At 53.4% G+C, this 15,199-nt stretch overlaps 1 protein-coding gene across 2 annotated transcripts in view; it reads right to left on the reverse strand.

Moving 5' to 3' along the window:
• The window catches only part of DGLUCY (D-glutamate cyclase), a 62,393-nt gene that overhangs the window by 21,889 nt on the left and 25,305 nt on the right, over positions 1-15,199 (reverse strand). For both annotated transcript variants that reach the window (XM_066274694.1, XM_066274695.1), the window contains exons 4-8: positions 14,355-14,553; positions 11,683-11,833; positions 10,501-10,623; positions 7,420-7,623; positions 2,023-2,283 (exon numbers count right to left, since the gene is read on the reverse strand). In XM_066274694.1, the coding sequence (XP_066130791.1) occupies positions 2,023-2,283; positions 7,420-7,623; positions 10,501-10,623; positions 11,683-11,833; positions 14,355-14,553 (938 nt within the window). The remainder of the gene's footprint in view (positions 1-2,022; positions 2,284-7,419; positions 7,624-10,500; positions 10,624-11,682; positions 11,834-14,354; positions 14,554-15,199) is intronic.

Genomic DNA, 15,199 nt, shown 5'->3' on the forward strand with positions numbered 1-15,199 from the left:
GGTTTATTTTGGGGATGACCCCAGGGCACAGGAAAGGACAGGACGGGGAAAAGCCAGTAGCAGGGTATGTGTATTTTCAAGGTCACTGCTCTGGGCAATGGGGTCTCCAAAAGATGGAGGCAGGGCACTACCTTCCATCAGCTACTGGTTGAGCCCTCCCCCAGAGCCATTAGCCGCCAAACTTCTGGGCTGAGTGGTTTTTCACAGCTGTGGGAAAACCCTGCAGAGCACTGGCTGTGGGGCTGGTCAGGTCAGCGTGACTCAGAACTTGCACCCACTAAAGGGACCTGCCACAGGACACACCCCCTCCATGCCACCCTGCCTCCCACCCGCAGGAGCCTGCCTAGTCTCCAGTTTCCCCCCTTGTCCCTCCAGCCACCACGGCGATCCTTTACCTACCCTAGCGCATGGCCCTCTCCACTCAGTGGGCGCAAGGGCTCCCAACCCCCCCCAGAATAAAAGGCCAGGTGCTCACAGACCCCTCGAGGCCCCTCTCCGACTGGCCCCTGGGACCTCTCTGTCCCCCTACCCGGCTTCTCTTCTCTTCAGCCCCTCCAGGCCAGTCAGCTGGCCACCGCCCTCTCTTCAACTCCATCTAATGGCTTGTCACAGACTGGGACATTCTTCTTCCAGCCAGCCCCAACCCCACTCCTGCAGCAACGTCTCCTGGAAGCCTGTCTGAGCATCATGTTTAAACTAGCAGCCCACCAGGACCATATGCTCCCCTGTTTTCCTGTGATGTCTACTGTCTGCCACACTCCGCTAGAATATGCACCCCAGGAGGATGGGACTGTTGTCAGACTTGATCACCAACGGATCTCAAGAGCCGAAAATAGTGCCTGGCACATAGTAGGTGCTCAACATACATTTGTGTGATTCGGAGTTCGTATGTTCAGGCACAACCTTTCTGGAACTTCCAAAGGAATGGGTGCTTTGGGTATGCCTTCAACCTGCCTGGGCGTGAAGCCCTTTTTCAAGGCTAAAAGGAAATAGTACATTTGAAGAAGGCATTCTGAGGGACACAGAGAGACAGCACCAGGCTCCCAGCTTATGTGTGAACAGCACCGGCAGAATGGAAGGGAGGGAGGCACCCGAGACCGATACTGGCATCCTAGCCTTGCACTGCCATCACGCGCGGCCCTGGGAGTGCCCACCCGGGCGCCCCAGGTCATCACGCCATCACGGGCAGCCCTGGGAGTGCCCACCCGGGCGCCCCAGGTCATCACGCCATCACGCGCGGCCCTGGGAGTGCCCACCCGGGCGCCCCAGGTCATCACGCCATCACGCGCGGCCCTGGGAGTGCCCACCCGGGCGCCCCAGGTCATCACGCCATCACGGGCAGCCCTGGGAGTGCCCACCCGGGCGCTCCGGGCCGTCGCGCCATCACGCACAGCTCTGGGAGTGCCCACCCGGGTGCTCCGGGCCGTTGTGCCATCACGCGCGGCTCTGGGAGTGCCCACCCGGGCCGTCACGCCATCACACGCAGCTCTGGGAGTGCCCACCCAGGCGCTCCAGGCCGTCGCGCCATCACGCGCGGCCCTGGGAGCACCCACCCGGGCGCCCCGGGCCGTCACGCCATCACACGCGGCCCTGGGAGCGCCCACCCGGGCGCTCTGGGAACCCAAGCAGCGTGGGACGTCCCTTCCCATCTGGGCGGGATGAGATGCTGCTGTCTGAGCCTCTCGACCACTCTGTTTTCGACTATCTCACCCCCCGTGCCAGGGGTCCAGGGATGTCCTGGGTTGCTAAGAGTCCTCTGTAGGTCACCCCCACCTCTCACAGGGAGGGTATCAGGTACATGGGTTCTGAGGCCTGATGGACTTGGGTTCAAATTCCAGATCACCAGTCCTACCTCAGTAAGTCACCTGGACCTCTCAGAGCCTCAGTCTCTTCCTCTATAAAATGGGGATAATGCAGCTTCTCCCAAAGAGCTGTGCTGAGCTTTAAGGACTTAAAACGCCCATGTCAAAGGCACAGAAGACGTTCCACAGACACTGACTCCACCCCAATCTCACGGCTTACCTTGCTCAACAGCCTCTTCAACAAGCTTCTTGAACAGACTCAAGGCTCTCTGGTCAACGACCATGGAGACGCCCTTCCCCAAGGCCTGTAGGAAGGCGGCCAGAGCGATGGCCCCTGGTGGGCCGTCTGTCTCCTCCGGGGGCTCGTGGTTGAAATGCGTGGGGAAGCCGGTGGTGATGAGCACTGAGTGGGCATGGGACAGCGACAAGGACGCCCTCAGCAGCTCGTCTTTGCAGAGCAGGTGCCCGATCCCCCTGTTGCCTAAAATTACAAATAATTTTAAATTTGTAATAATTTTTTTAAAATTACAAATTGTGTTTCAAGTCTAAATCTGTGCCAGCATTTGGTTGGTTTTCTGTTTGAGCGCCACAGGCTGCTAATTGTTCACCAGAATGCATTCTCTTCCCCTGCTCCCAGGAGTGAAGTGTATAGCTGGTCGGATGGCCCAGCAGCCTTTCAGTTTGCTGTGACCCCAAGACTAGTTTCTCTCTAGGTGACAACCCTAGAGTGCTTGAGAGGGAGTAAGAGTAGGAGTGATGTGCGCCCCCTCCTGGCCACATACCTCCCATGCACTCCTCCTAGCTCTTCCATTCCTGGGGGCTGGGATATTGAAAACTGGCGCCCCCCTGTGGTCTCATGATGTGGTGGCAGAGCTGCTGGGTCCCTGAGTGACTGGGTGGAGCAGATACCCCCTTCCTGCTGAACTAGAACACTCACCCTGGAAGTGCCACCCTGGACTGTTGCATGTGAGGCATATATATATATTTTTTTTATTTGAGCAAAGCCTCTTGGGGTTTATTTGTTACAGCAAACCCGAGTACAAGCAACCCAGAAAGAGGAAAGGACACAGTACTGTTTTCTTTGGGGAGATCCCAAAGGGTTTGGGTGCAGGTATTTCAGTGGAAAGTAAGCCCAGGAAACAAGTCAGAAGATGGAGGAAGTGATGCGACACAGAAAAGGGAGAGAGGCCACTAAAGGATGCATGAGCAAGCCGATTAACTGTGAAGGCACCTGGGGCTCAATCCGGTTGAGATCCTGTGAGAGTGTGGAGCACACCTGAGGCTTGTCCTTCCCAAGGACAGGGAGACCGGGCATTGGTGTACGGGCTCCCATCCCCGGACGGGGGAAGGTTGCCCATTGGGATGTTGAGTCCTTGGCACCCCTGGGTTCTGCTTGCCCTGGGAGAGGGGCAGAGAGGCCCCAGCCCAAGGTAGGAGCCATTGTTCTGGGAACTGCCCACTGCAGCTGGGGTTTGGGTAGGGCATTGGCGGTATCTGCCACAGCTGCTACCAGAGGCTGCCAAGACAGTCCCCGTGGGCAGCATGGCCTGCTGACTCTCGTCACGTACAGTTGTGCCTTTGTCTATACTCGGGTCTCCTCAGAGCGTATCTGCGCCACGGGAAGGCAGGATGTGACTCAGAAATACCGTCCTTGCTGGGGCTAAAACGAGAGGTAGGCCTAAGGGCTGTGAGCGGAGGCGCACTCGCCTTTGAGGGGCCTGGACAACGAGGGGACAGGGCTTGGGTTCCTGTGACGGAGGGAAAGTTCCAGATTTAGAATCTGGAGGCTTGCATTCAAGTACAAGTGCTGGCACATGGTGGCTGTGTGACCTTGGCCTCATCCTGGGTTGCCCTGAACTGCAGTGTTCCCACGTGGAGCACAGGGGGTGGTCCAGGTGGAGGAAGGGGTGGGAAATGGCCCCGCACACGCGGCCAGTGGGAGTGGGAACTAGAACACTTGTCTGGAGGGTGATCTGGACCTTAGATGCGCACACTGGAGCCAGCAACCCCTTCTAGGAAGGTGTCCCAATGGAGTGATTGTGGGTATGTAACAAGCATAGTCATAAGGATGCTCGCTGCAGCGTTGTTTACGGTGTCAAATAGGACAGTAATAAAATTGGTGGAACATTTGCAAAATGGAATTCTGTGCAAACATTAAAAAGATTGTTGAAGAAGACAAGGGGACAAGAACATGGAAAATGTTCATAGTGTACACAAATAGTGTTTTAATCAAGTTCTAAAATAATATCACAGCATGATTTATACACACACACACACACACACATACAGAGGTGGGAAAAAGTAGGTTTAGAGTTGTGAGTATGCAAAACACAGAGTTAATAAAGGTATTGTACCCATCATAACCTGTGTGTCTTTTTCCATAGGAACAACTGTAAACCTACTTTTACCCACCCTGGTATACTGTTTTTGTTTCAGTCTTACAGGTTCAATACTGAAGAAAAAGACTTTGAGTGCAAGCATGCAAATGCTAACAACAGCTAGTTGGGATGGGATTCTGGTCATTTTTACTGCCTCTTTACGTTCATATATTTTACACAATGAACATGAGTTGCTGTTGATAAAAGGGGAGAATAATAACATTCTGAAAGAAGGCAATTGGACTGTAACCTATTTCAAAGGATGCGGTGAGGACCAAAAGAAGAGAGGCCGAACGAGAGGACCCTGTCAACTTTAACGTGGTCTGTGCAACTACGATGATTTTATTGTTAGTGCAAACATCATGATTATAAACCTTGTATCTCGTCTTAGTCTCCGGCACTGCAGTGCCAGCCACTGCTCTCTCAGAAGTGACTGAGTAGCTCCGTTATTGTGCCCAGTGAGTGATGCTCGGTCCACGGCCATTCATCTTCTGCCTGCTTATTTAATACAGTCAGAATCAGGAGCATCTGTTGTTCTGGGGGGTTAACGATGCTCCTTAATAGATGGTATTGGCACGTCCAGACACCATAAATCTGCCTTTCCTCTGAGCCTTGTGCTTCAAGCCTTGTTACCCAGTCTGCACCAGCATCATGGGGGGTGCTGTGGACGACCTCCCAGGTCATTTTTTAAGCCATGGGGGCACTGCGTCTGCAGTAAACTCATTTCACAGTCACTTTCTTATCTGAGCTAATGGTAGGGTCAATAATTCATCTTCCCTCATGATCCTTGTGCTGAAACAGAGCGCCATCAGCATGGGTAAGAATGTTTGTGAGAGAGAAAGTGTTACAGAAAAAATTTAAAATATCCACCAAGGAGAGCAACTATATAGGAGGCTCTAGGTAAGCACAGCCATGAGCGTTCTCCTCTGTATACACGTATGTCCGAAAAGGCGCGTCTGTGTTTGGGGGGGCTAGGTAAAGAAAACCATATTCCCACCTGACTTGTGGTGGCGCAGGGGATAGAACATTAACCTGGGACACTGAGGTCCTAGGTTCAAAACCCTGAGGTTGCTGGCTTGAGCAGGGGCTCATCTAGCTTGAGTGTAAGGTCGCAGCTTGAGCAAAGGGTCACTGGCTTGGCTGGAGTCCCCTGTCAGGGCACCTATGAGAAGCAATCAATGAACAACTAAAGTGCCACAACTACGAGTTGATGCTTCTCATCTCTCTCCCTTCCTGTCTCTCTCTCACACACAAAAAACAAAAAAAGAAAACCATATTTCCTGCAGAATGAATGAATGAATGAACGAAGAAATGAACAAATGAACAGATAAAAGACCTAACAGACAGACAAGCAGAAAGCTACTGCCTGTGGTTTCACAGGGCACTGTGTTTTCACTTTTGTTGCTGCAGACCCCTCTGTAATTGGGGGCTGGGGGGCAACCTCTGCTCCCTGGTCCAGGTGACTTTTCAGATCAGACATTTTTCAGGCTGGTCTGCACTGTCGGATTTGGGGCCACAGTGCTAGCCAGCACGGAAAGGCCCCCAGGCTGTCTGCTCGAAGGCCCTGCTCAGACACCGTTCTCTACCCCAATGTCCCCATGGCCAGCTCTGTCTGGGTCTCAGGAGGCTGGTCTCACTCCTCTGCCCTCCCCAGGTTCCCCACTGCCAGAGACCCAGGAATCTGCGTGGGAAACAGGTGCCAGGTGGGCCCGCAGGGAGGCCACATATGCCTTCTTCAGAGAGTCAAAGTGCTGAGAACAAACCAGGTCTGGAATCACAGCCCACGAGAAGGGGCAGAGAGGGGAGGGGTGAGTCTGGAGAGGCTGGAGCACGCTGAACTGCCAGGGAGCGGCTGGGACACACCACTCACATTCAGACTCCCGTCTGTCCTACACTTACTGACCATGGCCTTGTAATCGCGTGGACGTGGGTTCAAGTTCTGCCCAAGCATCTACTCGGAATGTGGGTTTGGGCAAGTTTCTTAACCTTATATGCTCCGGTTTCCTCATCTGCTAAAGGAAATTAATAATAGCTGCCTCATAGGACTGTTGGGAGAATTTAATAAGATGAACAGTAAATAATTTTAGCACATGACCCAGAGTAAAACTCAGTAGATAATAGCTATTATTATTATTATTTAAACATGTTTTTCTACTGATTTGAGAGAGAGAGAAAGGGAGACCAACAGAGAGAAGCATCAACTCCTTGTTCCACTGAGTTGTGCACCACTGATCGCTTCTCCGTGTGCCCTGAACGGGGACTACCACCCGCGCCCCATGCACCAGCTGGACAGCTCTGTCCACCCAGCCAGGGCAACAGCCATTATTCTTATTACCCCTCAGAACCCTGAGAAGGAGGGACAACTGCTATTACTCCTGGTATACTGATGAGGAAGCTGAGGTGAAGAGCGGGTGTAAAGTCTATACCTTCATCCTCTGGGAACCTTTCTCAGAAAAATAAAACAACTCCTTCCACCCCCTCCCACCCTCCGAAACCATCCATGCACAATGGCGCCCTCTGCTGGCCACCTGGGATTAGAAATTCGGCTTACGAAGATGCAGCCGGAAGCTGAAAGTCAGGCGACCAGCCTTCAGCAAACCTTCTCCTAACTGGACCCAGCAGACCCTTTAAACCACAGAAGGGCTGTCTTCTCTCCAAGACGCACTGTAGCATACATGTTGGCTGCCAACTGTTGTGAAGCAAATTGCAGGGTCCCGCCCCACCAGGATCCCCCAAGGGGTAGCAATCCAGCCCCTGCCCCTACCCCTGCTGCCCAGTACAAAGCACCTGCTCTAGACACAACCCCAGGGCAATGGCACAAAAGGGGAAGACTAGATTACTAACTGTTGTTAACTACGTGGATGATGTTTAAACGGTGGCACTGGACGCCCCAGGAATCAGTTTCCCTTTTGCCTTGCACTGCCAACCCCAGTTTCGTCTGGCAACGTTCCCAGCTAATAAGCTCACTTCTCAAACTCCCTCACATGTTTAAGGTTGAACATTGTTTAGGGGAAAAAATAAAGAAGAAAACAAGAATCACCCATAACTCCAAAACCCAGAGATCATCCCCACCGGGATTTTGTTGCATTTACTTCCAGCCTCTTTGCGGGTCATACACAGTATAAACATTTTTTAAAATATCATATCGTAGATGCAATTTTGTACTGCCCTTTTCACTGACCACCATGTCCATGATTCATGTCCCCAGGTCACGCAGGTGCGAACGCTTTGTTTCTTACCTGGGTCTATGCCAATGATAGTCTCTAGTTCTCTGATCTTCTGCACGGCTGAAGCTGATGCGATGCTGTAGTGCAAAGGATCCTGGGAAATGTGGTGCACCTCTGGCATCCCCTCGGGGGTGAGACACTTGGCTGGAGCCTCCGTCCCTGTCAGGTCAGTCATAACTGTGCAGCCCGGGGCACTGGCGAAAGCCAGTGGGGTCTCTGAAACACACAGTGACAGGGACTGAGCCCACGCTCTTTCACCACACCCATCCATCTGGGCTAGCCCACTGCTGATGGACAAGATGGCGCCATGCGTCCACTCTGCCAACTGCCAGCAGCACTCCTTACACCATTTGTTGGTATATATGCAGGCTTATGGCTAAATCAAGTTCCATTCAAACAGGTGCTTCCAATGTTTAGGATAGTGAAAGGGAGGTGAGTGTGGGGGAAAGAAGTGAGGGATAACCACAGCTGCAGCTGGGGCCCTAGGAGGTCCCCTCAACTTAACCCCACGCACATCAGAAAGTTCTCAGTGAACGCTTATGACACGTCCAAGCCATCTTGCTTCACTGTGCAGCACAGGTTAGATTTGCTAACAGCTCTCGCTGAACGTAGCTCCTCATTGCACTTGTATTGTGCTTTGGTTTATGCTGATTTTGTTCTTTAGAAAACTCTCCCCTGCTAGATGACGGGCAATGTGAGGAGCTCTGGCAGAGTTATTGAAAACATGACGTTAGCACAGCAAACACGCTTGAGTTTGAGATGCAATCTTATTCCCCCTAAACCTGCATCCTCAACCGTAAAATAATGACAATACCTCCTGTGCTGGTCAGAACTAAATTGGAAAGTGCATATAAAAGTATAGCAAAGCGCCTGGTCCAATGAAAGCCCTCGATAAACGCTGGGCTTTCATTTGCTCCTTGAACTGGGCACTGTATCTTGCTCCTTCTGTGTCTCTGTGCCTGGCCCATTAGGTGTTTAGTTCTCACTATACCTAGTCTATATCTTTGCTTCCTTGACTGTCATCTTACCCTTGAGGATGCTAACCCACTCAGCTGTGTGCTCCTGGAGACAAGGGACCGTTGCCTCTTCGTCTCAGGATCCCGCATGGCGCCTTACACATAAAAGGTGCCCAGCAAACGCAGCTGGGACTTGAGTAAGTCATGTCTTGGATTGCACAGAAAACAGGAAGATGTCTCACATCTGACGGAAAGCCACGGTCAGCCAACACTTCAGAAGGCAAGCCCACTGATAGCTGCAGAAATCATTCTGACTTTCAGACATGACGTTTAAGGAGAAGAACTAGGTATTTTGATGAATGCAGGCACTGTTTTTCTGTGTTCTGGATAGCAGCTAGAATTGCCACTGGAAAGCCCAGTAGACATCACAACAGTCAGCTCAGAGTATGACGGGGTTTTGCCCCATCAGTTGTGAGGTGTGCAGCAATTAACCTGTTGCTCACAGAAGTTTAACTATTAGAGTTTGAGCATGATTTTTGTAAATTACAGATTCAAGGTTGTCCTTGACCAATAATGTCATGTGTTCTCATTTATGATCAAATATCCTATCACAAGTCATAACTAAAGGGCAGGAGTGTGCTGGGCTGCCCAGGGCAGTGAGACCCCTGCTGCGGCCTGCCCTGCAGCCGTGACAGGGGAGCTGCGAGGCCCCTGCGCTGGAAGGTCCTTACCGCATGGGCGGGGTGTGCACGCCCCTGAGCACGCGCACACTCGGGAATGAACACAAGCTCCCCGAGGGCGCATCTTGTCTCGTGCAGCATTTTATTCCTAAATCTGGGCCCTGCCTGGCACACAGTCGGTGCCCAATATATTTATGTTAAATAAGCAGAATCCCGCAGGTTTTGGGGTTTAGGCCTCATCAGAGTGTTAGAGATGCCCCTCCTATCATGAGGCCACTCTGCCAGATAAACATGCGTGAATGCTTTCAAATAAACAGAAAGTAACACTCAAGGCTACGACTTGTAGCGCAGTGTGGCTGGCACTAGGATTTTCCAGGGCCGGTGACAATGGGCAGCAGTAGCTGTCCTTTCTGTTTCTCTCACATCCCACTCTTACGGTGGGCTGGTGGGGCCTCGTGTGTCTCTTCACTGTACTATCACCCCAGGCCTTGGGGGAAACAATGTGCCGCCTGCAGGGCTTGCAAACACTGTGTGGGGCGTTTGCTTAGTCGGATCACTTGTTTTCACCTTTGCTTTCAAAGCCGCACCCACCTCCAAAATGTCTCAGAAGGTCCTCAGAATGGGCTATGAGCCTTCTGCAGAGAGAAATATATTTAATCAGGACATATTTGCCTGGCCTATGGTGACACAGTGGATAGAGCACTGACCTGGAATGCTGAGGTCGCTGGTTCAAAACCCTGGGCTTGCCCAGTCAAGGCACATATGACAAGCAAGCAATGAACAACTCAAGTGAAGCAACTATTAGTTGATACTTCTTGCTCCCCACCCTCCTGTAGAATAAATTAAAAAAAAAAAATCTAAGGGCCCTGGCCGGTTGGCTCAGCGGTAGAGCGTTGGCCTGGCGTGCGGGGGACCCGGGTTCGATTCCCGGCCAGGGCACATAGGAGAAGCACCCATTTGCTTCTCCACCCCCCCTCCTTCCTCTCTGTCTCTCTCTTCCCCTCCCGCAGCGAGGCTCCATTGGAGCAAAGATGGCCCGGGCGCTGGGGATGGCTCCTTGGCCTCTACCCCAGGCACTAGAGTGGCTCTGGTCGCAGCAGAGCGACGCCCCGGAGGGGCAGAGCATCGCCCCCTGGTGGGCAGAGCATCGCCCCTGGTGGGCGTGCTGGGTGGATCCTGGTCGGGCGCATGCGGGAGTCTGTCTGACTGTCTCTCCCCGTTTCCAGCTTCAAGAAAAAAAGAAATCTAAGAAAAGATATTTGAGCAGAAAGACAAGCTGCTCTGGAGGGCCCCATCCCTGGGATGAAAAACAGGCACAGATGACTTTGGTGTGGGCTGTGGGGTCCCATGACTTTACTCCTTAAATCACTACACCATAAGCCTAGCCCTTCAAGAACTATAAACCCACCCGGTTCTATCCTAGGTCAGAGCAGTGGCCCCCAGAAGCCCGGACATACTGTGGCCACTGACAGCTTCGAGACTGGTCAGCTGAGAAGGCCAGAACACTGGGACGTCCCCTGGTTGACATGCCACAGGATCCCCGTAGTCAGGTTTGGAAAGATCTTTGATTCCCAGCAGTCCTGCAGATGGAAAAAGAAAATGAATTCTACCGGGTCCTGCGCTGGCAGCTACCACCCAACTTAAACATGGTGAGATGTTTACGGTTCTTCCTCCAAGAGGAACTCTGGTCATAGGATTGCTGTAAAACCTATCGGAGAAAGATGGGGACGGGGGATGGAGCTGGGACTCAACTGCTCAGGATGCTGGCTGATGACTTCTAGTCCATTTGGAGCCACACGGAATCTCGGAGGCCTGGTGTGATTGCTGGAGGGGTCTCAGGTACGTTCAGCCCGACACCTTCACTGTGCAGATTGCTAACAAAGCCAGTGTTTTTGAGTTGATCTCGGTGCAGACTGACTCACATAATGCAGACCTGAACTCTTGCTTGACCACCTGCCCCTGGCCAGCCACAAAGTGTTGTTCACAAGTACAGCAAATGTTGTCACACACGAGGAAAAGATCAGCAGACCCTTGGTGCTGGATGGTCCTATCTCATTGTTCTTTAAGGAAGGTGGCAAGTGCTAATTGCAACTTTATGGAATGCCAGGCTTTGTCTGACTTTGTTACACAGCTGAGCAAGTACAATGACACTGAACGCCCGCCCGCACCCAAGGCCCAATTCCACGCTCCTGTCATGCCCCCTGAGAGCCTCCATGAGCCTGGACAGCTGCCACTCTCGGATCTGCTCACTTGCTCTCAGATTTTCTCTCTCTCTCTCACTCTCAGATTGAGCTCAGACGCTGGGGATCAATGCATTTCAGTTCCAGTTAACATTTGGAACGAAGCCGCGTCCTACCCAAATAGATTAGAGGTTGCCCTGAGCTCAAATCTCAAGACAAACAGCTCTGCTGCCTCGCTCCCCCTCCTGCTCCCCCACCCCAGGTTCACCTGAAGTTCACAGGAGCCGTTCTGCCAAGGGCAGCACCTGTAACCCTGCGAGGCATCTGTGCACCCAGCACGGTTCATTCGGCTGCAGAAGGGCGAGCTATGGGAGGAGCTCAGGAACACAGCAAGGTCCCAGCATCTCGGGCCAAGTCCAAGAGCGGCTGTCAGAACCATGAAGGGGCGCAGACGCTAACCTGGGTCACCGATGTGAACGGGTTGTCCTTGTTCTCCCACCATGGAGCAGGTGGCCTGCACCAGCCTTTCCAGCTTGTCCTTGGGGATGGGCCGCATGGTGACCACTAGAGGGCAGGAAAAGCCAGCAATGGTGGCACAAGGCACTGTGGTCTGCCAAGAAAGCAAGCCGTAATATGTTAAAAATTAGAATTAGCACAGATTGGAGCCCTGCGTACCGAGAGTTCAAGGCAGTGAATGAAGTAGGTAGCGGGTCCCGGTAGCTTATAGAGATACGGCTTCTCCTTTCATGAGACATCCAGACGAGGAAGTTGGCTGGTAATTACTGGTCTCAAACAGAGACTTTTGACTTTGTGTGTGCAGTGGACCCCTCTGGTAGGCTGGCACAGCCACGGAGCCCCGTTAAAGGAATGTCTTTAACCACATGAGAGGAAATGCACAGGGTTATAAGGAAACCAGTTATCCTGCAAACGCAGATACCAGATTATGAAAAAAGCGTGACATCGGAACGTGTGTTTCTTCATTGACAGATAAGGAACAAGACAACAGAGCTACCGTTATCGTTTTGAAATCATGATCGGCCTACAGGATAGTTTTGAGCCATCTGGAAGAGCGGTAACGTGACATGAAACTAACTCTCTGTGGTCCCTTCAGGCAGCCACGAGGTCACAGCATCAGCTGACATGACAGCCATTGTTGTCGGCTTTCATAATCAAAGGAAATGCTCAATTTCAGTTTGAGGCTATGGAAATAAAAGCGGAGTTTTTCTTGCCATCCAATTTCGTGGACTCTCTGAATTTTCTCCATGGCCCTCAGTGGCCAGGGGACCCCAGGCGACACCTCTGGGACAGTCGGGCAGAGGAACCCCAGGGATCGGGAGGCCCCAGGTCTTCTGGGTCTCAGGAGCCCACTTGGGATGGAGACCTCTGCCCGGACCCTGCTGGGCCCTGCCTCACTGGAAGTTGCCCAGGAGGCCCGGTGTGACTTTCACTGGGGGTGCTGGTTTCTCCCGAGTCATTTCTAGTCCCTGGAAGGGGTTTATGGGAGATGTAGGGCCTGGCCGGAATGGAGGCGTTTCTGGTCCCTGGAAGGGGTTTATGGGAGATGTAGGGCCTGGCCAGAACGGAGGCGTTTCTAGTCCCTGGAAGGGGTTTATGGGAGATGTAGGGCCTGGCCGGAATGGGAATCTGCTGGGACGGCCCTGGCAGCGCCCGAAGGCCTTGCTCTCAGCACGCTGGCAGCGGCCGGATGAAACCTGTGGACCTGCCAGGCTGGCGTAGGAGTAACCGCACCGGGGAGAGGACCCGTGCCAGGGAAATGCCCAGGGAGCAGGCAGCAGTCCCCGAGGCTGGGGCGCCTCCTGCCCGGGGCGTGCTGCCTCCCTGCAAGCCCGCCAGCGGAGCCCAGAGGCCGCCTGGCTGTTCCTCCCGGGGCCACAGGCAGAGGCGTCAGTGTTGTCCTGCGAGCTCTCTGGTAAGCGGGGCGCAGGGCGGTGTGGGAAAGCCATGGCTCTCTGAACACGTGCTCAGGGCAGCAGTGAGCACCTTCGTGCGAAGCGTCAGTTAACTGTCACACCTCTGCTAGGGACACTCTATGGATGGGAACCCGGAATCCGGGTTCCAGTCTGGCTTCGGGACTTGGGCAAGTCTTTGGTCTCTCGGCTGCACTGAAAAGCTGCACGTGACAGGCCACGCGCCCTCCCAGCTGTGACCTGCTGCAGTGGGGGGTCTGGGGCCAGACCCTGCCCTGGGCCCTGCCAGCACCGAGGCTCTGCCCCGCCCTTCCCTCCCTTCAAGAAAATCACCAGACACCTATTTCCCACAGGAAGAGCAGTTCACACTGTGGGCAGCCTGTTTCACACCAGAGGCAACTCGGGCCTCTCTGGCCGGAGCCCAAACCAGTGAGCTTTCATGAAGTTCTGGAGCCCAAGATGAAGTCTCCCATCTGGCTCCCCCATAAAGACACTTGGAACAGGCCGTGGACCCTGGATGACCATTGATTCAGCGACCTAACTTCTCGGACCTCACACAGATGTCCCAAAAGGGGTCAGTGGGATGAGGGAACCGGTTCTTTCCCCATGACAAACACTGGCTGGACTTAAACCTCAGGGACACGGCAGAGAGGCAGCCCCTACAGTGGGCACGTCCCAGGAGAGGGGACCACCCTATGACTGTGACCACCAGTAGCCATTTCTGGCCAAGGACAGGACCTAGCCTCCCTGACAGAGACATAACCCAGCGGCTCATGGCCTGGCAGAGGCTCTGCCACAAGTCCCTGGGCACTTGCCCAGCCAGGCACATTCTCACTGATGCCAGGAAGTTCGAGCCAGAGAGGATTTTCAAAAGTCTCACTGAGATGTCCTCCATTAAGGAAGCCAGACAAACTCCCAGCAGCCATGGTCTGTCTAAAAGGGCATGATTCACACCCCCAAGGTCACACCCGGGTGCTCACAGCAGTCCCAGAAGTGGGCAGGAGAGAGGCTGGTGGTCTCACTTTACGGGTAAGGGAACAAGCTCAGAGAGGTTAACTGCCTGTCCTAAGTGGCACAGCTAGAAATGTGGCTGAGCTGGGGCGGAGCTTAGGTCTCTAGCCTCCCAAGCCAATGTTCTTCCCACCACAGGAAAACGCAGGGAGAGTTTTCAAGTCGTTCTGCCCTTGTGGAGTATGTCCCTACCTTGTATGCACCCGCGTGGCCGTGGCCTGCTGGCTCTTTTCTGGAGAGCCCTGCTTTCTCCAAGGCCCCTTCCAGGGACAAGCTGCAGCCCAGGAAGAAGGTCACCATGTCCTGCAGTTGCTCCGAGTACTCCTCCAGTGAGGTCACACTGCCCGTGCAGGCACCGAACTCATACTTATGGAACTGGGGACAGTCCATCCTGGGGACACGAGGGAAAGGTCACAGGTACTCAGACTCCAAAGGGGCCCTTGACCGTGCATTTTTAAAAAGGACCAGGGAGAGAGAAGAGGACGTCTGGGGCTGAAATTTCAGGCACTGGCACCAAGGTAGGGGATGTAGTTTTGAGCAGGGTGCCTTGCTGACCCCCTTGAAATCTTGCCAGATTGGAAACTGTTAAATCAGCATGTAGAATGGGAGCCCCCGCCCACCCTATGACATTTTCTGTAACCTCAACAGGAGACCAACCAAGCCAGCAGGAGAGAAACAACGGTGCCCTCTCTGCCATGGAGGCAGGGCCGGAAGACCAAAGGGACAGAGGACATATGTCTGAAGGAAGCTCAGTGGTGATGCCTCTTTCCTTAGAGGAAGTCTTCTGCAGGGTTGCAAGACTGGTTACAAGTCTGTGTCCACTCCCAAGCCCTTTTGCTGAGCCGCTGCTCTGTGCCAGGTGCAGACCAGACCGGGTGACAGTGATGGAGAAGACACAGGCCCAGCCCTTACGCAGCTCGAACTACAGCGGCAGGTGAGACCCCATTGAAACCAGACACTTGCAATACAAAGAGCAGTGAGGCTCACAGTCTAGGTGGAGGGGTGACAGAGGGAAGGGAGAAATCCATTCTTTCCCA

The sequence above is a fragment of the Saccopteryx bilineata genome, chromosome 4 (assembly GCF_036850765.1).
Source record: "Saccopteryx bilineata isolate mSacBil1 chromosome 4, mSacBil1_pri_phased_curated, whole genome shotgun sequence".
Classification (NCBI taxonomy): domain Eukaryota; kingdom Metazoa; phylum Chordata; class Mammalia; order Chiroptera; family Emballonuridae; genus Saccopteryx; species Saccopteryx bilineata.